The 21,581-nt window shown below is 41.6% G+C and overlaps 1 protein-coding gene across 3 annotated transcripts in view; it reads right to left on the bottom strand.

The window, feature by feature from the left end:
• The window catches only part of LOC110977671 (cyclic nucleotide-gated channel rod photoreceptor subunit alpha-like), a 31,941-nt gene extending 11,579 nt beyond the window's left edge, over positions 1 to 20,362 (bottom strand). The window contains exons 1-12 of one of the 3 annotated variants that reach the window (XM_022231971.2): positions 13,734 to 14,679; positions 10,653 to 10,783; positions 8,719 to 8,763; positions 6,379 to 6,441; positions 5,679 to 5,756; positions 4,591 to 4,698; positions 4,330 to 4,435; positions 3,963 to 4,010; positions 3,053 to 3,134; positions 1,666 to 1,765; positions 833 to 897; positions 51 to 129 (exon numbers count right to left, since the gene is read on the bottom strand). In XM_022231971.2, the coding sequence (XP_022087663.2) occupies positions 51 to 129; positions 833 to 897; positions 1,666 to 1,765; positions 3,053 to 3,134; positions 3,963 to 4,010; positions 4,330 to 4,435; positions 4,591 to 4,698; positions 5,679 to 5,756; positions 6,379 to 6,441; positions 8,719 to 8,763; positions 10,653 to 10,783; positions 13,734 to 13,812 (984 nt within the window). In that variant the 5' untranslated portion in view covers positions 13,813 to 14,679. Of the gene's footprint in view, positions 1 to 50; positions 130 to 832; positions 898 to 1,665; positions 1,766 to 3,052; positions 3,135 to 3,962; positions 4,011 to 4,329; positions 4,436 to 4,590; positions 4,699 to 5,678; positions 5,757 to 6,378; positions 6,442 to 8,718; positions 8,764 to 10,652; positions 10,784 to 13,733; positions 14,680 to 19,788 lie in introns of those variants that run through there. The other 2 variants (XM_087144547.1, XM_022231972.2) reach the window with 2 other exon arrangements.
• Between the last annotated feature and the right edge of the window lie 1,219 nt (positions 20,363 to 21,581).

Here is a 21,581-nt window from a genome sequence, read left to right as displayed (position 1 = left end):
CTCACCACGCGCCCTCGTGCCATACACGGCTGGAATACCGCCAGACTTACGATGTCGTTGTACGGAGGATTCGTCTCGCCTATTGTTGTGAGGGTCATCATTGACCAATAGATGCAGAGGATATATTTTCTGAAAAAATGCAGAAATATTTTTCGGACGAGAATATGACTAGGTTTTCTATGGTAGGCGAGGGTAGTTTAATTTGATTTACCAACAGCACTATTCATTTTCACCATTCGTTGCGTAAATGAATTGGGAAAAATATCAAACTATGCTCAGACTACCAGAGATTATGAGTTCTCGCTGATAAAGTAAAGATTTGTGTATTTTCCTGGGGAAACACAAAGGTCAGAATTGATTAAACTTGATACAGTTCAACGATGCCTGCTGATATTTGCTCGTCTCTTTCATGCCTAGGCCTAAATTACAGTCTCGTTTCCTCGTATATACTTTGACCTAAATGTGCAAGTTATCAGGAAGGGATACGTGTATACAAAAGACACGTTAAATTGATATTTTTACCTTTATTTGAAGAAGGTAAGGAAGCCTTTTAGAACACTGCCTCAACAACAATGTCATGACTTGTGCACTGTCGTATAAGGATTCACTCAAAAATGAACCACGCAGGGTGAGGTTTAAATGCCGAACGTGGAGGCTAAAAAGCTGGGACTTTTTTCCATTGTGTTAATGGAGCTCTTTTTCCTTGTAACCTTCTCTTAGGCTATTTCCTACAAACAGGGAGGTGGTGCAACGTTAACTTTCACGTGCGGCATATTTGTGTCATGTTTGGCCGATAGGAAATTGGGGATCATCCTAAAAGTACACCACCAACCTCAGAAGGCCTTGTGTCGCTTCATCTGCCGGGTACACCCATTCGTTGCTACCAAATCCTTCGACCTGTAACATAACACAAAGAAATCGCAGGTAAATCTGAAATGATGACTTCAGTTCCAGTACACAAACGGCGCATACAGAAAGAAGAGTGGTGAACTGTGCACTATGCACTTGTGGACACCCCCAATGAAAACAGAACTTTGTTGAAACTGAATTTAAACTGCGTTTTTATTTCTCAAAATTAGCGTGGATGAGTGAGAGATAGGGGTATTCATCGGCAACAAAAGAAAAATACGGTAGAAGGAAATGGAGCGTTCATTGATTCTTCAATAGAACAAAATACCGTAACTAGAATCCTCGCAAAAACACAGAATATATAACCATATGATCATGACCTCCCCGAACGCATGTGTTCATCAGTAAGATTAATGATTAAATTGATGCGCTGGATCTAGTGATTAAGACTAAATACTCTTCTCATGTTCCCTTGCGCAAGCAAGGTTAATGTTTCTTCTGCTGCTCGTAAATGAATGCACTATACTAGACAATAATTATAATCGGTTATTAATATCTAAGAGCGATTCGGTTTGGGATTGAAGCATAAACCTGCTTCTCAATTTCATACATTCAAGAAAAGGAGATTTTTGTGGAAGAAGTGGGCTCTCACTTTTAAGTTACAGGGGACTTCTGTGTCGTGACTACAGGGCCGATATTTCTCTGAGCAGCGAACCCCTAGCTTGCATTTATAAACGACTTTTGTGTGATGATGGTAGGTTTGTCGGCATCCAGGGGGGGGGGGTGGGTGAGGAGAAACTGAAGGGTGAAATTTACCTCGGAGAGCATGTAGTAAAAACAGCCGATCCAGTGGATGATGACACCCAGGTACATGATGAGCTTGAAAGCTCGCACTCGATTGGGGTTGCTGGTTCGCCTGAAATGACAAGTAAAAATATCCTGGGCACACAGGACGCTAACGGAGCTGATTGGTTGCAAATTAGTTTAATATGCAGGGACAAAGGATCAGATATGTCCCCTTTACTCGTCCTGGTGAGATCAGATTTTACTTTTTCGAAAAATCATAAATTTCAAGTGAGGGAAAAGCCACTCAAACATGCTCTCTTTAATATCCTTAATGTTCTTATAGTATCCTTAGCCCATGGTACCCTTCAAATGTGAATACCCTCCTTACTTTCCCTATAGTATCCTTAGCCCGTGGTACCCTTCAAATGTGAATACCCTCCATACTATCCCTATAGTATCCTTAGCCCACGGTACCCTTCAAATGTGAATACCCTCCATACTATCCCTATAGTATCCTTAGCCCACGGTACCCTTCAAATGTGAATACCCTCCATACTATCCCTATAGTATCCATAGCCCATGGTACCCTTCAAATGTGAATACCCTCCATACTATCCCTATAGTATCCATAGCCCATGGTACCCTTCAAATGTGAATACCCTCCTTTCTTTCCCTATAGTATCCTTAGCCCGTGGTACCCTTCAAATGTGAATACCCTCCATACTATCCCTATAGTATCCTTAGCCCATGGTACCCTTCAAATGTGAATACCCTCCATACTATCCCTATAGTATCCTTAGCCCATGGTACCCTTCAAATGTGAATACCCTCCACACTATCCCTATAGTATCCTTAGCCCATGGTACCCTTCAAATGTGAATACCCTCCACACTATCCCTATAGTATCCTTAGCCCATGGTACCCTTCAAATGTGAATACCCTCCACACTATCCCTATAGTATCTTTAGCCCATGGTACCCTTCAAATGTGAATACCCTCCATACTATCCCTACCTTCAAATATGAATATTATCCTATGAATCAGGGCTTAGCGTGCCCTATAAGTTAGAATGGCAAGGTTGTTTTTTTATGTTTGGGTCACAAAGGGCGGCGAATAAAACTCAAAACGAATTAAGAATCCCCACAAAGGCTTCATTGCCCATTCAGAAGACACTTTCCTTGGCATCTATTAACGAAATTAACCTCTATGGGTCCGTGGTTAAATGCGTCTCAGCTCTGTGTTCAATTCGATTAACTCTGGAAGAGCTGCCCTTGGAACGAGGTACAGGTTCGCAGATACATTTATCCACTCTGACTACATTACGGTGGGTATTTTCTTGTGAAGTTTCTACGGCGAAAGCTATACAATCCGATGGATTAATTCGTCTTTCCTCTTCGATGTCTTTGGGCATACATACGTGTCACTCATTGCTGTGAACGATTCCATCGTGTGCCATTTCAGCAGCCGCGGCAACCTCAGCACAGGAATAAGAATATTATCTAAAGAGTGAGGGGGAAATCACCCAAATAAATGTTAGTAGACGTTGTCTCGATGTCCCTTCACTGGTTGGATGAGCAACATAAAGTGGAGGAAAGTGAGTACTTAATGCAACCGTTTGCATTATAACATCAAAAGATCCATGATGCAAATATCCATTTCTTTGAAATTTATGAAAACAAGTCCGCCATCTTCTTACTTTCTATTTTTCCTCACTTTTTATAACACTGCATATATGAAGTTTACTCACTAGCCATCATGTACAGGATCGACAATAAAACACAGACCCTACAGACAACAAACAAGACAAGAATCGTCAAATCCGGGTAATTTTATTTCTCGCCGACAACGCTGTAACGCTGATCCTTCTTACGAAACCGTTCACCTCGTGGGTAGCCTTGTTGAAGCATAGTGGACACAATAGGAGGGTGCTATTTGAAGTGGGTTAATTTAGAATAAAAACAAACGATTTACCCAAACTAAACAGCGCCCTCCTGTTCCGTAGCACATACCAAAATAGGCTAATGGGAATTTGCCCAGCATTAACGAAAGTTACATCCAAACATATTTGAAAATGGAGATGTGACAGGCTTTCAAGGCAAATAGTTGCGTTCGATTGCTTTTAAAACGCAGTCCGTTACATGGGTTCCTCCATCACAGAACCAATGCATACAACGCTACTGAAAGGCCATTGTTTCCCTAAACTGCTTTTTTTTCAGCCCTAGAATCTTCAGAATGTACGTCACTAATTGCAACGTGTTTTGAGGTTCTTACATTAGTTTGTAGTTCACCAAAACCTAAGTGCTACGCTGCCATTCAATCATACTTACCACTATCAACGTCAAACTGAACATTGAAAACGTCTTTATCGGCCAACTCTGTGAGTGGGGAGATGGTGTAAACACGAGCGTTCATTGAATGAGCACCATTGACAAGATAAACAAAGGTTCTTGTTTCAAAAAATGCCACCGTGAAAATTGATGTTGATTGGCGGTGATAGCGATAAAAAAAAGTGGCGACGGCAATGGTGCTGAGGTTGGTACTGATCATTCAAATATGCGAACGTGTTCCAGATGTATATGTAAGTAGCCGTGGTAGTAACATTACCCCAATTAAAACTATCATTGTTAAAGGCGATATAATGTCAATAATGACGTAGTTGAGACTTAAGAAAATGCAAACAAGGATGACTGATACCTCCCAACAGCAAAGCCATCGTGCCCAAGGGAATCATGGCCAAAATGTCTAATTTAAACCGGATGGACTTTCGGTAATGAGAACTCAATCGTCGAGGATCTTTGACCTGAAAATGAAGCCAAAGGGAAAACGTTTTTGAAATTTATAGCTGTTTCAACGTTGAAATGGGTAGATCTGAGTAATAATCCATATGCAAATCACGACAATGTTGGCTTATAGTCACATTTCTACTATTGCAACAAGACAGCGCAGAGCTCTCACCAGCAATCCTTGGTCAAGAAACGCTATTCTGAAGTTAACCAGGATGTCGAGAGAGAAGATAATGTCACTGGCGAAGTCCACCGTGCCAAAAACCCGGCGGTTGACGATCTGCAGGGGGAGGGAAAGTGACAGTCAGACAACGAAAACTAGAGAGTGACTCGACAAAATGAATTCAAAGAAGAAGTACCGTGCAAGGAGAGCAAGGAGTCTCTGAGGCAGCTTCCCTTTTCCCCCGTATTTGAGAGACCTGTCGACATTATTGTTGAAATGCATAGAAAATACTAAAAACAAGGCAACAGATCGCAGGGATTAGCAAATAAGGGTGGAAAAAATATTGGATTATTTGCCTGTTAGACTGGATCAAATTCAACTCTTCGACCTTGCTATTTGTGGTCTGCATGGCTTCGCCAGGCTATATATGTGTTGATCCAAGTACATCTTTCGGCGCAGGACGCGCCGACAGATAATGCCTTAAACTGTGGACCTTGTGACAGACGGCTGATATTTGTATGTTGTGGGGTGAGGAACAAGGCAACATACCACCCACCAGTTGTTGTTTTTATTATTGCTTCTGCAAGCCGACTGAAATCGCAAGTACTATATAAAATTCTCGGACGGACCAGATTCTATTCATTACAGCACCTCTCATTTTAAACATTTTTCATGAACACTTAAGACAGTTCAGGCATTTCTATTGGTTGAAATCCAGTCACGTGACTGATCTTAAAACAAGAGATAAATAACAGCAGGCGGAAGTATATAGGCTACAATGGCTAAAGGAGCATTTGAAAAAAAGGGTGAACAAAATTGTTGGAAATTTATAATTTTTTAAGTTTCGACTTTCTGACATCTGTGCTTGGATCATCTTAAACGTTTGTTAAGACCTCTACAGGAGAATGAATGCTGATGTAAAATTTAATGTTTCTCATTGCGTTCAAAGACACCTCACGCACCTATGTCCTTGCATGTCGATTGCTTTTTACGAATATTCGAATAAAGTGCTTGGCCGGTAGGCTTATTCTTTTCATTTCATTTCAAGCACATTCCCTTAGAAAGATTTGGCTGAACTCAACAATTCTATGTCTTACATCTTCACGCATCTCCTTGAAAGCTATCCGTAAGATAATCATCCAGACGTTGTAGAGCACGGCAAAGGTCACCAGACCCTAATGAGGGAAAAGGCACAGTTCGAATCACTAGTCTCCAGGTGTTACTACCGCTTCGCTGCACGCATCAGGGCCACTACAGGGTCTTCGTATGTGGTGATTGATAGTATTTCCCTGAGACAAGGGTAATTTTTTTGAGTCATGGGGATACGGCGAAAACAGTTGCAGGTTGCGTCAGTTACAAATTCTGCATAGAAATTGCATATACCAATGAAAATAAACTATTAATTTGCGTAGGTCCAAAAGCTATGCTGTTTTGTCTGGTATCCAAATTACAAAGGCAATTTTATTGCCCAATGAGACATAATAATCAAGGCCTCCACCTGATATAATTGACAGCTTTGTTATGATCGTTCGGGATAGAAAAATGGCCATAAAAGGTTTAGGGGGAATGGATGGGTTGCAAAACTGTCTCACAAATCGCAGACAATAGGAAAATCTAACACTGCTGTTGGTAACCGTATAACAGGTGTTTAACTGCGATATGCACAGAATGTGCCATTCACAAATGTAAGGCTGCGCCCTTTTCAAAGCTTCCCAGACTGGTTCACACCCCCCCCATTGGATACGTGACATTAGAAGTCAGTAATGAGTCTATATTCCAAGCAACACATATCCTTACCATCCATACATAGATCTTATCCCCCTCTGGATCAATGACGAAGTCAGCATCGGCGAATCGTCTCTGGAAAGGGAAAACATTCGGTGCATTGTGAACAACCAAAGTCCTGAGATACACAGTCAAAAAAGGTCGATGACAACAATAACGCAGCAAATATGCCAGTTTAACCATCCCACCTTAAGCTTGCTAAATGCAGATATAATTATATACAAACTCGTTTTCGCCATTCCTAATGAAACCGCTTTACACGAGGTTCTGTGCAAACGCCTCGAAGCTGAATATTATGAACTCAAAGATTAGACATTAGCTATCTCCTGTTTCGTGCAATGCGCGCGAGCATATATACGCACCTATGCAACTTTCATCTTTAGAGGATAACGGTAGCGTCAACTATGGCGTGGTTCCAGAGAAGTATTACTCAAGTGCCTTCTGCACACATTCACACACAAGTTCATTTTCAGCGTACATCCTATATATACAGATTCACAGATTCCCTATAAATATTCAAACCATGCGCCAACTGACGGATCGATGGACGACTGACTTCATATTGCCTGATTGTAATCTGCTGGTCACTTTTCGATCGCTAACTGGAGAGCGAATGCAAGAAGTGCATCATCCACCCCCTGAAATACACGCACTTGACCTGTGTTGGTTTTCCAACCTGCGACCGGCCACGAGTGTTTGGCTTACCGCCGAGGTGACAAGCGAATATTAACGGTTGCTCAATGTAGTGTTTAAAGGGTCGTGGTTTGCTTCCGCAAAACGGAATTAAGAACAGTGCGTCGCTCGTTGCGGCATGGCTTTGAATTTGAAAGATTCGCTATACAGACGCTGCACGCTGAAGCTCTGATTTTTATCAGGGAAATTTTCTCTAATTTTTTGTACAGCTTAGCTGTTCCGGGCGACACTCTGGGTTAGGTAGCGGAAGCCTTAACGGGGGCATCCGTCGTTGTCTTGGTAACTCCGTGCTGGAGTAATTAATATTTGTGCAACAAAATCACGCATCTCCGGATCCACTTTTGTTGGTTTGGAGGGTTCTGATTGCACGCACCAGAGAGGCGACATTGAAACGCATGACATCGCTCATTGCGGAAATCAATCCTTTTGCTGCATACGGTTTGTCGTGTGGGATGATCAGACAATGCATGCAAATAGCTGGCTCTGTACTCAGAAAACATTCAGTATTCAGTCTCAAGGTCATTACAAGAAATGTCGGTTTTGCAAGTACGCATCAAACCGGATACAGTAACATTAAGACCATTTATTACATAGGCTATAGTTTAAAATGATGTGAAGGATGACATTTCCTAACATTTAGGCACTCAGCACTTCGAGTTTTAACCCAATTCAGACTAGGTTTTTAGGAATTATATGTTTTCAATGGGGATTTGACCCCCCCCATATTGCGGAGATGGAACGCCAGGATAGCAGAATAACATGTCTATATAAATAATACAGTGACATAATCCTTATCTCATTTTAATTATGATCATATTGATTAATGAAGCACACACACGTTATGCATAGTTCCATTTTATGGCAAAATATCTCTCTCGACTCGAAATGAAACACAGACACAGGAAAATGAATGTATTTCAACAACTTTGCATAACACCTATACATCCATGTACACTTTTGCATGTGAAAACTTCAGTTTTTGGATATCAATTGCTATTTAACCTGCAAACGCTTTATCTGATTTTCGTAAATATAATAACAAAAGAGGCAAAAGACTTAACGAAAAAAGTCATAAAAGGACAATTTGATATTTGAAGTGGTTTGGGAGGAATTGCATAATTTCCACAGACGTGCACTAAATATATGGGGTTAAGCGATAGCCCTATCTTCTAACACACGAGAGACGCTGGGGGTTACCATCTAGGCGAGACCAGGCCTCACAGATTAATGAATGCTTGCAATGTCATGATACTATTAGGCGCGGTATCTGACCACACGCAATGATCCCAGCTGTATCAAGTGTCACTAAATGTCATCTCATGAATGGAGGGTGAAAAAGGAGCTATTTATGAAAGTTTCAAAATTTATAAGAAAACAAAACGCAGAGAAAAAAGGCAGTCACAAAGCATTATGGATATTCCTCATCTTCCTCGTCATGGATCTGCTGCCTTGCTCATTATCATGACACTACCCGTAAATAAACCATTTCTTGAAATTACTAATTGTGTTGCAATTAACCTTTTGGCCTTACGTGTTTTACTTCCCCAGAGAGTGCCCTCTGTAATGAAAGGATAATTATGCTAATTGCAATCACTAATGGTGTGTATACATGTATATATGAGCAAGATGTAGACAAGTATGAAATAGTTATGAGCTTACCTCAAAATATTCTCTGATTCGCCTCTTCCATGATTGATATCGTGTCTGTGTACAAGGGAAAAGACAATATGAAAAGTTGAACCTCATCTTTCATAAATTTTGAGATTTACAGGTTGCTCTTATTAGATACATGTACATGCATAGAAACAGTGATACTAATTAGCGCATGTTGATGATCATATCTGACCCCAAACTTCTGATGTCAATTGCATGCAAATGCATTTTTCCAATAGAAGATGTGGAAGTACTGGATACCTGACACTAAAACGGTAATCAGAGGTAAAATTTAAGTAGCTGTATTTCTGAAATGAAAAAAGGATTTTTTTTATATTTCAGGAGCAAATCGATTTGAAGATTTCTAACATTTGCCTCGTATGTGCATATAGTCACTCCCCAAAAAGTAAGGGGCGTAATACAATTTAAACAATTTAAAAATTGAACTTAACTGGTACAAAAGGCACAATTATTTCACCTACAGGTGTTTATCTTTCCATCTGTATTGAACAAAATGATAAATGCCGCTACATGTATTTGGTTTCCAAGCGTTTGCAGTGAAGGCTGGTGAAACGTGGTTCCTGGTTACATAATGTTAAGCGCCCTCTATTGACTATTGTGCCTAAAGCTGGAAACAAAGTTCGCGCGCCCGTGGGGGCAACCATGTGCAAACCATTTTCAGTAGTAAAGTAATTCGGACGTGGACTCATTTGGGGTTTTTCTAAGCCAGCGCTTTATTGTAGTTACTGAGAGCGAATCTGACACAGATGTTTACGATTTCTATTTTTAGATGCCGCGTGCACACATCCATAATGGTCAGCATGATCAAAGAAGATTTACAAAACTGGAAATTAAGAAAACGTTTTTCGAATTGTGGTACATCAGGGGGTACATCTAAAACAGGGAAGCAATTTATACCAGCTTGGTGTTCACCAATATCAATGAAATGAATTCGGGGCTTGTGTCGGGCCGTTTCGGAGATTTCCAGTTTTGGCGGCTATCAGAGCGCATCTCTCAAGATAACCGGCATATTTTGGACTGGGAACCACACTTTTTGGAGGCAGCCTACATACAAGGTGCGGAGTTATATGTCATCATCGTTTGAACAACAACAGGAAGCTATGAATAATTGACAAAGACGACATGATGATCTGGCGCAGAAGAAATTGTTGACATTTTGTTATTAACCAACCATCTGCAAAAAACCGTTCGGCAGAGTGGCAGACACCTAGTATCCAGGTAACATCAGAGCCTGGCTGTTGAACATCGAGTGCGGTGGCGAATGACTCGCTGATTTGTTTTGCTATCGACATTAAATAATCCGAGTCGTTTATTGCGCTTTGGTAGCATGGTGCACACAGGTGATGTCTGATGTGTTTGCAACGTGCTGCAGTGGCCTTAAATTGACATCATTAGTGAGAGTCGAGCCCTTACAGTAATCAGGCAAGATTAATTACTAACTAACAACACAAATGAAAATCGATAGAGGTTCTTTTTACTGTTTGCTTCGTCCTCTTTTATGATAATATACAACGTGATAGTACACGTTCGACGCAGTAAGACCAGTAAGTGGTGAAGGAACCTTGAAACCAATCAGCAACGCCCCTCCCAATTGACCCCACGGGACCTTTTGAATCTTAACGAGACAACATCGGTCTTACCTTTCGGGCCGTGCAGGAGCGCGTTTGAATTTTATTTGTGTTTTCTTCTTCTATTTGTTTCATGTAAACTGTCGTGTGTCCATGCATTCAAAGAGCAGTACGACAGAAAGTGTGTTGATGTTCAAGAATATACATGTACATACAACTAAAAGAACATGACGAACGGGAATTTTACAAATAAAGCCTGTGAATCATTCTGAATACGACCTTTGATTTCAGATTCAACATCTAACTCGCCCCAGTTGTGACTGTTACAATTAAACTGAACCACAAGCCTACCTCGTCTGTGGGTCGGATATCCTCCTCATTGCTGTCCCCTGGGCCCTGATCGATCGAACCCACGCGCTCCGCAGCGAAGTTGACGCGCCGATCGGGCTCCCTACTGGCCATATTGCCGCCGATGTTCAAATCTGGTTGGACGTAATGCATACACTGACATCAATTACCGTAATCGGAATAAATGGCGACTTGGAATGTAAACTGTGAAAGGCTTACTCTGCAGTCCCAATTTGTATTAGTATCTGTCTCCGGTTGTGCTTAATTTATCCTTAAGTCCGGGTACACGCTTCTAATGGAGTCTCCTGCATCTATTTACCCTAAGTCAATCCTGAATTGTCTAACAAATGCTGATCTTTGGAACTAGCTCTCAACCGGCAAGCTCTCCTCCTTCAACATAGATATTACCATCCAAAAAAGACACAAATACAATTGGATTTTTTTCTTGCCGGTCTCTTCTTCGCACTTTCTGACTCAACCCTTACGTTTGTGCGGAATTTTGACTTTGTGTTGGATGATATCTATACGAAAGTGAAATAAAATGAAAAGAAAGAAGAAAAAAAGATAAAAACAGCCCTTTTCGATAAACAGTTCTTAATCTAAGCATCCGAAAGAGAGCTTGCAACTGCAGGTATCATCTGTGATGAAGGGTGGGTGGAATTAATGATTAGTGAGATGCTTTCACTTTGTTCGAGGCACCCAGCAGATCGTGACATTAACCAAGATATTGGAGAAAAGTACTCCTATATGCCGTCGGGTTTGTAACTTATTGATCCGAGGCCCACGTATAGAGCGCTTTCACTGATTCGGCACGTTTACAACTCGACAGACTTTCACCACTTGTCGTGGGCAAAACCGCTCAGCCGCGCCCAGTTCAAGCAAGCATTCAAAGCTTAATGCCAAAAAGACGAAGAAAAAGTGGGATAGGCCCCAACTGAATCGTCTACACTGCTGGCCATGCAGCGCTTTGCCCACATGGTTACCCTACCCGAGCTGCACAGCGAAAGGCCAACATGGCAGCGCTTCTGAGCTGTGCTGCGAAAACCCTAACTTTGGTCCAAAAAAACCTACGATTTCCAGGCAACAAACCCCTGTTTTTCAGCCACAGTTTCCCCCGTGCTCATAATTATTGGTTTTTTGGTCCCACATCTGTCACCTGAGTGTATCTGGACTTGCATTGACGACGTGTAAACCGACGAGAAAGTATGGTCGCGCGGTCGCGCACGCATGCCTGTTACCTCGACTGCAGTGACAGAACTGGTCCACGAAGTTTTTTCGACCAATCCAAAGTGTTTTATTGTTGAAAGAAGCGCGTTACACTCAAGGTAAATTTATAAACTACATATACTGGTATACTAACTAGCCCAGCATGTGCGTTGTTTGCACACTCAGAAGGGAACGCCCTGTAGTCCATGGATTTTGCACAAGACAAATTGACCGTTAACGCAATGTGCTTTTCTTGATTTTTTCATGGCAGTGAACACAAAACATGAAGCAAGTCGATGGACTCTTTGGAAATTGCAGCATACAACCAATTGGTGCATTTTACCTTTAAAAACTCATCATGTACACATGTGGCGCTTTATTTCTCGTCCAAGTTCACACCAAACTTGACACGTTACCAAAGCAACTCCATGTAACTCCAATTTTAAAGCTGCACGAAGTGCACAATAATTACTATTCCGCTTACCTCATACGTCTATACGAATGTTAATGCAGTCAAAATTAATGCCAAACAATGTTGCAGGGAAAAGTCCACAGTCTTTAACGTTCGAACCACACCTCTCAAAATAAACTACCCTACTTAATGCATCATGCCGGCACGATAAACGCTTGCAAGGATGCCGTAGAAAATGTATCATGGTTCCAACAAATTAACTTGCAACTACAAAGACTAATACAAAGTGACAATATTTGCACACTCTACATCGCAGACGTGTACTCATGCGCAAAATTATTGACAGTTGCCATGCAAGAAAGGATTTTTCAGATTAATGAGATAGGTTCAAAACACTGTCGAACCATTTCAGTGTCCGTCACCGTCACTCCGTGCGATAGGCATATATTATAACAACTACACTTTACATGTATTTACATGTACGCTTTCTTATGCTTGCACCAATCGTTGTTGCATTTTTGTGAAAGGAAGAAAGGCTTTGAGATGAAGGTGGATCACACCACACACAGCACTCCAACACAAAGAAACCTGCATTCCGGTATTCTCTCTATTTAAATATTAAACGCGACCTCCCACCAAATGATGCAAAAGGTAATTGTGAAACCAGTATTCCAAACGCCTAATGGAAATGTTGAGTGGATTAAAAGGAATTACTTCATGCTGTTTGGCTATACTGTACAGTTGCCAGTACTGATGGGATCCGCTTCGTTGCGAGCTCGGTTTGAAAAACACGCCGCCCGTTCTTTAGGACCCAGTCTCAAAAAAAAAAGTCCAGCTCAGAAGCCACCATGCACTTCTTCTACTTCCAGTGGGAAAGATTACCTAGACTGCTAAACATTTTGGCCACTGGAGATAAACCCTCCAATTCCGTAGGACCAACAACTCCAACCCCCCCCCGCCCAAGTCCATGCTCACCAGGTACATTTAGAACATTGAAATGTTTGCCCCACGGGTGGTCCCTCAGAAATGTCACCCCAGTTTACGCCACAGTGCAGGACAGGTTTCAAATTGAAAAACAAGCAGACCCCTAGCTTTGGTACAACAAGAACTCCAAGAGTCCTAACCATGAAAACTGGTGTGTTTCTGAACCATTCATGAAGTAGTTGCTTGCCGTTTTCTCAGAAATCACTTTATCTAAAACATAATTAAGACCCCACAAACAAAGAGCCTTCCTTTAAATTATTATCTCCCAATTACCGCCGTCCTTTCCACAATTATTATTTCTTTAACTAAAACTACAACCATGAATTTTTTCAATACTAATCCGTTAATGTTAATGATGAAATTGGGATTGAAATAGCAAAATCACTTGCAAGTTACACCATGTAGAAAGAGAGCATCGAAATGGTTAAAAATCGATTCCTTCACCAGACCCTATTTTAAGAGGACGAACTGAAGAATCATACCACTTGGGTGATGTATACTGGAGCGATGCCGTCGTCTCGTGTATGCCCAGACAGTTGTCACCAATGCCGACTTGGCCATTCTTCTCTTTCCAAGTAAGATGTCGATCCCAAGAAAACAACTGCCTGTGCGAAACTGCAGACCACAAACAGTCTGAGGTCTGGATGTCTGTTGGGTATTGACCTCTGATCTGGCAAAGGCCGCCGGCAACCTTCAGCGATCCTTCGCTTCCTTACCAAATGTTAGCCTAGTTTCCGTTATTTGAAATGACAAACCATGGCTAAACAAGGTCAAAATTGAGCCAAGCGACGAAATTTCTGATTTCAACGCGTAGAGTGAGGGATTGAGTTGACGGAACGTAAACCTCGCGGATGACCCTCACTCACGGCAAACTGTCAACCAAGGTTCTTCCCACCGGAAACCGGAGAACAAAGTAGTTAAGAGATATGATATCAATGGGTCACTGGTTTTTGCAGTTTGGCATCATTTGGCAGATACAGTCAGACGCAAATCAAGACGGTCGTTGGGAAAGGCCAAAAAAATTAACTCGTCCGATTACCGATGAAGAGGACAACCCTTAGACACGTTGTGCAGCATTCCTTGGTCATTTCACGCATTCAAGACATGAATGATCGTAAATCTCAGATCCAAATAACAACATACCATCTTTCAAACTAACCGTGAAACAATTGCAATGGAGCCAATTGGAAGCTTTCGGCGGAGCGAAAGAAAACGCTCTCTTCGTTACACTATGCTGTAAACTTCTGTGTAAATTAAAAGCTCCTCGATGGCGGGCTCTCATTTGCAGCGTGGCTGACGTCGTGTGTTGCGGTCTGTTTCGTCAAACTGAACAAAAAGAAGCGAAATCGCAATGGTCGTCGACTAGAAATCGGACTCTACTTGATACAGGATCATGTTGCACTAATACTGGAATTCAGCCGGACAGAGGGAACCTGGCATTTGACAAACACAAGCGTTAAAATGACATGAGTAGTTTTTATCGGATCGCCTGAGTTCAAAACTACTTGCCCTGAGAGGATAGGCAGTCTTCTTGAACCTGAAAAAAGCAAGACGAAGAATGGCTTGATGACATTTTCGGGAGGTTTTGTCTGGAGAGATTAGGCTGTATGGAGACGGCATTTTTGGAACGCTGAATGTCAAATATATCGGGTTTATCAGGCAAAGGCCTCTTGTGCAAACGGTGGAGTTGTAACACAATGCGTCCTATTGATTTGAATCACATCCAGCGCCTATCCTATCTACTGTAGATAGGAAAAAGCCAGACAGACATTTTCTTTCCCACACTGTCTTTGTCTTTTATCAGCTCAAGCCAACTTGGTAACCTTTCACGGCTGGGAACCATATCTTTACCTGGCTGCAAAACTCCCAAAGGGTGGTTGTGTGTTTAGAGCAGAAATGGTGGATTTTTGTATACACGTGTAAACTAGGTTAACCGAAGGTGAAAGGTAGAATAATCAGGTTAGAGCTCTTACGGACTTCTAACGTGTTTTTTATCCTTGACTTAACCGTGGTGCCAGTCTGCACAATCAGATAAATGGATCGCCGAGGGAAATATGTCCTTCACTATATCCATGGCAACATGACATGAGTATCGGTAACCCATAGAAAATTGGAAGTGAAACCCTCTGAAAAGGATATTATCAAAATTTGAACAAATGAACAAAATAACTCATCTCGTTTATCTGAAAGGCAATATCGCTTGGGCTTTCGTAGAAGTGATTGGTGTTAATTAATAACATGCGAAAAAATATCTGTATCAATGTCTGTATCAATACCAGTCGTGAAGCGACTGCTTCTTTTGACGTCATTACATTTTCTTCAAGTAAATTTTCTCGGTGTCTTTTCTGTCTTTAACAAAAATTGAAAGAAGTATATCTAATTTCAGCATTCCCTATCAGTTTGGATAAAATAATGTCTGAAAGGGGGGAAAGGCCCTCAAAACGTGCAAAGAAGATTCACTTGCTGGGATCCGTATTACTATCCGCGGCGTTGACGCACGATCTTCCTGCAATAACACGACGCCTTTTGTCACGAAGCTATTTCTGGTCCGTCGCTTTGCCCGGGAAACGAACTAAAGACGGCCAGCTTTTGTCCGGGAAGTCTGCGAGACTATCCCGTTAGGAGATCGTATTAGCGGTGACTGGGTCGATGCCGCTTTTCAGACAAAACTGATGTAAATTAGGCCAACTACCAGTCACAGTGTTGAGGCGTCTCCTCAGTTGGCACATTTCGGCACTAACGGCTTAGATTTAATGTTTTGTTTTTCTTCCTGGATTTGCTTCCTAATTCCACTTTCCTAAATTGGCCCATGTCCAAAGAACTTCAAAGCAGCTTTATATTTTTCAACCAAACGTTGTCCTCACTGAATAAAAAAAACAGTTTAGTTTCAAGGTTTACAACAGTCCAACTTCCGTAGCTGCGTGTGCCTGCTTCATAGTGCTTGCCCATGCACTGCAAAATAAATGAGCCTGTTTAAATCAGACAATATGTTAACATAGCAATGCACGACGCTTTTCCCTCGTATTGTTCAAGGTACTTTATTATCTGTTTTCAACGTTCCGTGTTTTCATTCATAGTCCATATTGTGCGATTAATCTGCGTCCCAATTTACTGTCCAAACCGCCATCAACCCGTGTTTGTGATCTTGCAGTTAAGCTCCCCTTGACAACGCTATACTGTCTACGATGCCTTCACTCGTCGAAAAGACACTAGTCTAGGTTCTTGAAATGAAAGGGCACTATACCAGCGATCTGGACAAGATGGGGTGTGCTGTCGGGTTTTCCTGTACATCTTACGACAAGTTCGGGGGGAAAAGTTATTTTTGTGTTGCCTCAGATAAAAAAAGGAGGTCATGCGAAAGGCGATGCCGTCAGGGCAGCAACAAGACACGTAAATGCCCAAACCGCTCTGATTCTAAATGTCATCCGAAATGCCCATTACTTAAATGATCCAATTCAAAACGGGAGGAGACATTGTGACGTGTGGACTTTGGCTTACATCAAAACATGTTCCTAGGGTCACTTACTGTGTATTTCCTTTCAGTCCATTTCCCCGTTCATGTTGATTTCTTCTTCGAATCGATCATAGAATTTATACTTGGATTATAAGGTTGCTTCATGTAAACCGAATGCCGTCGTAGGCTTGGGAAAAGGGTATTAAGGAGAAGGAATCAGGATAGGAATAGCTGTCGTCATAGAGACAGCCCTGTTTGATAATTACCTTATACCTAAAAGTGGGCGTTTCCTTCACCTTAATAGCAGTCACTAATGTCACCCCTTACAAGTGTCCTGTAACTGAAGCAACAATCACGCCATTAACCTCCACGACTTAATTGCCCAGGCATATCAAATAATGACATTTTGCTGGAGAGTAGCCGTGTCAACACATCAGGTTCTGAAGGGCGGAGCGTGATGCGGGCCGCGCGCAATAATACACCACTCCGTCTTGCTGTCACTGTGCGCGGCGGTCAAAAATGACGATGCTACACCGCTCATCATCACCTATAGTCTCTCTCCATTTTAATGAGTATCCATTACCGGTGACAGCGCGGCCGATATTTTCTAGTGATTTGTGTTTCTGAGAGAGTTTTAGAGCAAAGCCTTGTAGCATCGCATAATTGAAACATGCTCCCATGAGCCCGTCATGCGGTTGGTTATTTATTCTGCACGTTTAAGCGGCAGGATGCCATTCAGCGCTTATGAAGAATCTCGATTATGCGCTACAGGTACCATCACCAAGCGATAATTTCTTCTTAGGAGGAATAGGAGGACTTCGGTTTATCTCCTAGAAACCAATCACATCATGACCGACTTCCGGCAAAGTGCAAAGCTCCTCCAATGTTTAGAGAAGCTTATTATTTCTTGTGATCGGTGATAGTCACGGGATGACCTTTATAAGATATATCTTGTACGCATCATCAAGCAAACATTTCTGACATTTTTTATGCGAGAGTGGCAACAGAGAGAGAGAGAGATTGCCGTGACAATGCAATCATTTTGCTTGATATTTTCTTTAAAGGGGAAAAATAGCACGTGCTATTTTCCTGGAGGACTGGAATTTAAACGCGTCTTGTTGTCACAGGTCTTGTTCTCTCTGATGTAGGCCTATAGCTGAATTTAAAAAAATAGATGGTGTAGAGTTCTCTTTGGGTTGGTTGGAGCTTGCTGCAAATAACAACATCTTAAGTGACTTAAGTCGCTGCTCCTTATATACGCCATTGAGGAAAAAGACTTCTGTCGTTCTTGAGAACAATTTTCGGGAACACTTTCTTGTTTCTCAATCTATATCCAAATTGACAGGCTGTGGCTGGTGTAATCAACACATACGGGAAGTGGTGGTGGTCCTTATATCCAGCGGCATCCACAGGCGTACTTGTTATTGCTAGTGTTAGCAATACACTCTCCGACAACAGATCATTAACTTCCCCTGCCCCTAATGCAAAGATTTCTGTTCATCCTATTAAACTAGTCTTGAACTCAAGTACAGTGTTTCTCAAAAGAAGATCAATTTTTGTTTGTTAGGAGTTCCATAAAAAAGGAACTCAGATCGTTTTGTTTCAAGAAAGAACCGTTGATCCAAATAAGTATCGTATCAACGCGGAGGACTTTTAAACACCCCCACCCGGAAACGTCACTGATCCAAATCTCACCGGGTAGTAAACATTATCCCCTCTGTGTGATCATAACAGCCCCTTGAAAGCACATGATAAATGACCATCGGGAACAAATCTCTGTACAAAAAAGTAAGAGACCGGCCTATTGATTGCATTGTATTAGGTTACACTGCAATCGCCTTTCAAGTACGTGTACACAATATTCCCTTTATTGAATTCTGTCATCATACAAAATAAAGGTTTATGATGGAAAGTATATTGGATCCCCTGTGATGCATGGGTCCAGATGAGCAGATGCAGGTTATAACTAGAATGAACGATAAATGCACTTCATTTAACCTTTAAAAAGAATTGGGCCTATCTCGCAGCTGGGGGCGGATTCTGCCCCCAGCTGCAAAAAATGGGGTGTTCAATTTAATTGCTCCGGTGTTATCAGAGGACTACACCAACACTTTTTATTGGTGTTAAAAATTTTGGTGTTATTTTGTGTTACCTTCAATACCCTCCAGTGCACTGTAACACTTACAAGTGTGCGAAATAACATCACCAGTATTAAAGTAATACCCTATGGTTTGGTCATCTGATAACACCAAAAAGTGTTGATTTTAACAGTTTTTGCAGTGCAAGAACTCGGCGGTACCACGCTCGTTGTTTTTAATACCTAGTATGCATAAACACTCTCTATCATTAAAAAGTTTGAACTCAATCAGACGTACAGTTTTGTTGTTATGATCAGTTCAAGTTCACAGCTAAATGAGTGCCAGTACGCGTGCATTGAGCACCGAGGAGGAAAAGTATAGATTTTGGCTGACCCGTCTCGGAAAATGCGCCCTGTGCGAGAACAGTAAGTTTCATTTTTGCAAAAATGGTGTCAAAATGACCGCAAAGAGTTATTCTAAAAACTCCTAGGGGCTTAACTCCTGAAAAAAAAATTGCACTGCAGCGATATCAGAAAAAAATGTCAACGGGGAGACTATATTCTAACCCCGGCTATTTTGGGTTAACCCAACACGGATGAGGATTCACACACACAAAGTATGTAATACATCTGTTCTTCATTTTTGTAATAAAGGAGTTTAGTTCTGCATATTAAAACGCCTGGCATCTTGTATCTATGTTTAAGCGCTTGCTAACATTTTTTTGTTCTTTATTATGGAAACACTGCTATTGTGGTCGTTCTTTTTCTTTGCAAGGAAGGATTGTGAGTTGCTATTTAATGTAATAGCAGATTCTGTCTTGTGTTAATTTTTAATCCTTCTTTCAGCACATAATCGGTCAATTTCTTGAAAAAAAACAGTCAAGAGACAGATTTTACTGAATGTTATACCGCAGATATTTGCCCCGAACAGTAAAGTAGCAAAATGTTAATCAGTTATTCGTTTCGAAGCCGCGAAGGGTTTTAGGCCATATACATCATGACTTACCGCTTGGCTGACTCCTTTTGTTTGCACGCGTAGGTTGCGATCAGCAAGCACCCTCACTCCAAGGGCGAACAAACCTGTTGCTGTGGACAACGAAGCCCTCCGCCAGCGCGATGTGGTGTAACGAACTCGGAATACAACTCAGCCGCACGCATCAGCAAGTCCCCTTACCCGATAGGTTGCCTTTGGTAAATTCCAAATGCAAACATAATGGCTAGCTCTGGCGATTCTCTTTCTCTCTAGTTCCACGTCAAGAGCAGAGCAAAGCCTCCAACAGCCCCGCTCATTTTGGAGCCAGCATTTCATTTCTCCTCAAGCTTGGTCCAGCACTTGCATTCCTCCTCTGCCTGCTCGTTGACTTGTAATGCTAGAGCGTCAAACCACTCTCTCGTTGCCGTGGCAACGCATCGTAACCAGTTATTAATCTTTTCATCCCTCAGTGCTCGTCGGAGCGGCGCTGAAATGGCGCGTGTTGGTTTGGTTTCCCTGTTGTGTTAGTTTTTAGTATGCGCGCGGACTGTGTAGAGGTGACAACACTGATCAAAGGGGAGGGAATACGTTCAGATAGGTGTCTGCGGAGAACAAATTGGACGTGATACTTTTGCCGTTGATTGTGATGTGTCTGATCAGTGGACAGCATCAATACAGTGATGTTGCCTTTGAGGTAGCACTCATAGCTATGTAGGCCACCGCCAAATGGCAAAAGGACCTGTCACCTCACACGATTTGCCATACATGTATTTTTTTTTTCAGTCAACTGTCTGTTGCAGCTCCTTACAAGTAAGACGACGTATTCTATTTCGGTAAATTATGAACGGATTTAAATAAGGATTTTATTATGTGCACATCAATTATTCCCATTCAAAAAACACCTTCTCAGTCAGACAGTCAAACAAGTTTTAAAACTACAAATTTCCAACGGCTCTGTTCAACAATTAGGTCATAAACAACCGCCTTTAACGGACAGGCGAGCTCGTGGCACGTAATGCTTGACATGAGCCAGTGGCGAGAGACGTTTCATCAACACCCATTCTCCAGTAGTGGTCAAAATAAACTGTTAATACTGGCCAACTATATACATTTAGATAAGAATACCTTATGAGTCAAAAATTAAAAATAATTCAAATTATAAAGTCCCAATGACCGTGTTCACCAATTCTGCTTCAATTTTTCAAATGGCTTTCAAGCCATCTGATGGTATGTGCCACGGCGAGCCATGTTTTATCACCCGTTTAAGACCAGCCACGTGACGGGCTATAGACCATTGGGAATTGCTAAACTGTCTAAGGTATTTATGAAATATATTTATAGAGCAATATTGGGTTCTTTGATAAAATTTACTTAAGCAGGCGAACCCATCAACGCGTTCTGTTGATTAAGAGAGGAAAATAAAAAATCTCCTGTTAGTCATTCCTTCGTCTGGTTTGGATTCAGCCACAATAATCCTAGATCCCCTACAACAAGTTGAAGCCATGCACACCTAAGGGAGTGGTTGGCTGATTTCAATAATCACGCGCTGGCTTCTGATCAAGGCTTTTTGTCTCGCTGTGTTGGAAACCAATCATGACTTGTTTTCCCCCCAATTAGCGTTTTCCTTCATTCAGGTTTTCTGGAGCAACTAGACTATAGAACAAAATTGATCGATTGCAAAATTTCTTTTATCAAAAAGATTAAATACTCATATCGACTGTAAGCTTGAATGACTGACGTACCTTGTAATTTAAAAGAACAATTTCACTGTCCTGTTAAACAACTGACAAAGTTTTGCCGCCTTTTGGAAGGGTTTTATTTTTTTT

Source organism: Acanthaster planci, linkage group LG01 (genome assembly GCF_054643075.1).
Source record: "Acanthaster planci isolate LZ-2023a linkage group LG01, COTS_SCS, whole genome shotgun sequence".
Classification (NCBI taxonomy): domain Eukaryota; kingdom Metazoa; phylum Echinodermata; class Asteroidea; order Valvatida; family Acanthasteridae; genus Acanthaster; species Acanthaster planci.
The sequence above is the reverse complement of the archived record's forward strand: the minus strand, read 5'-3'. Positions and strand labels throughout refer to the sequence as shown.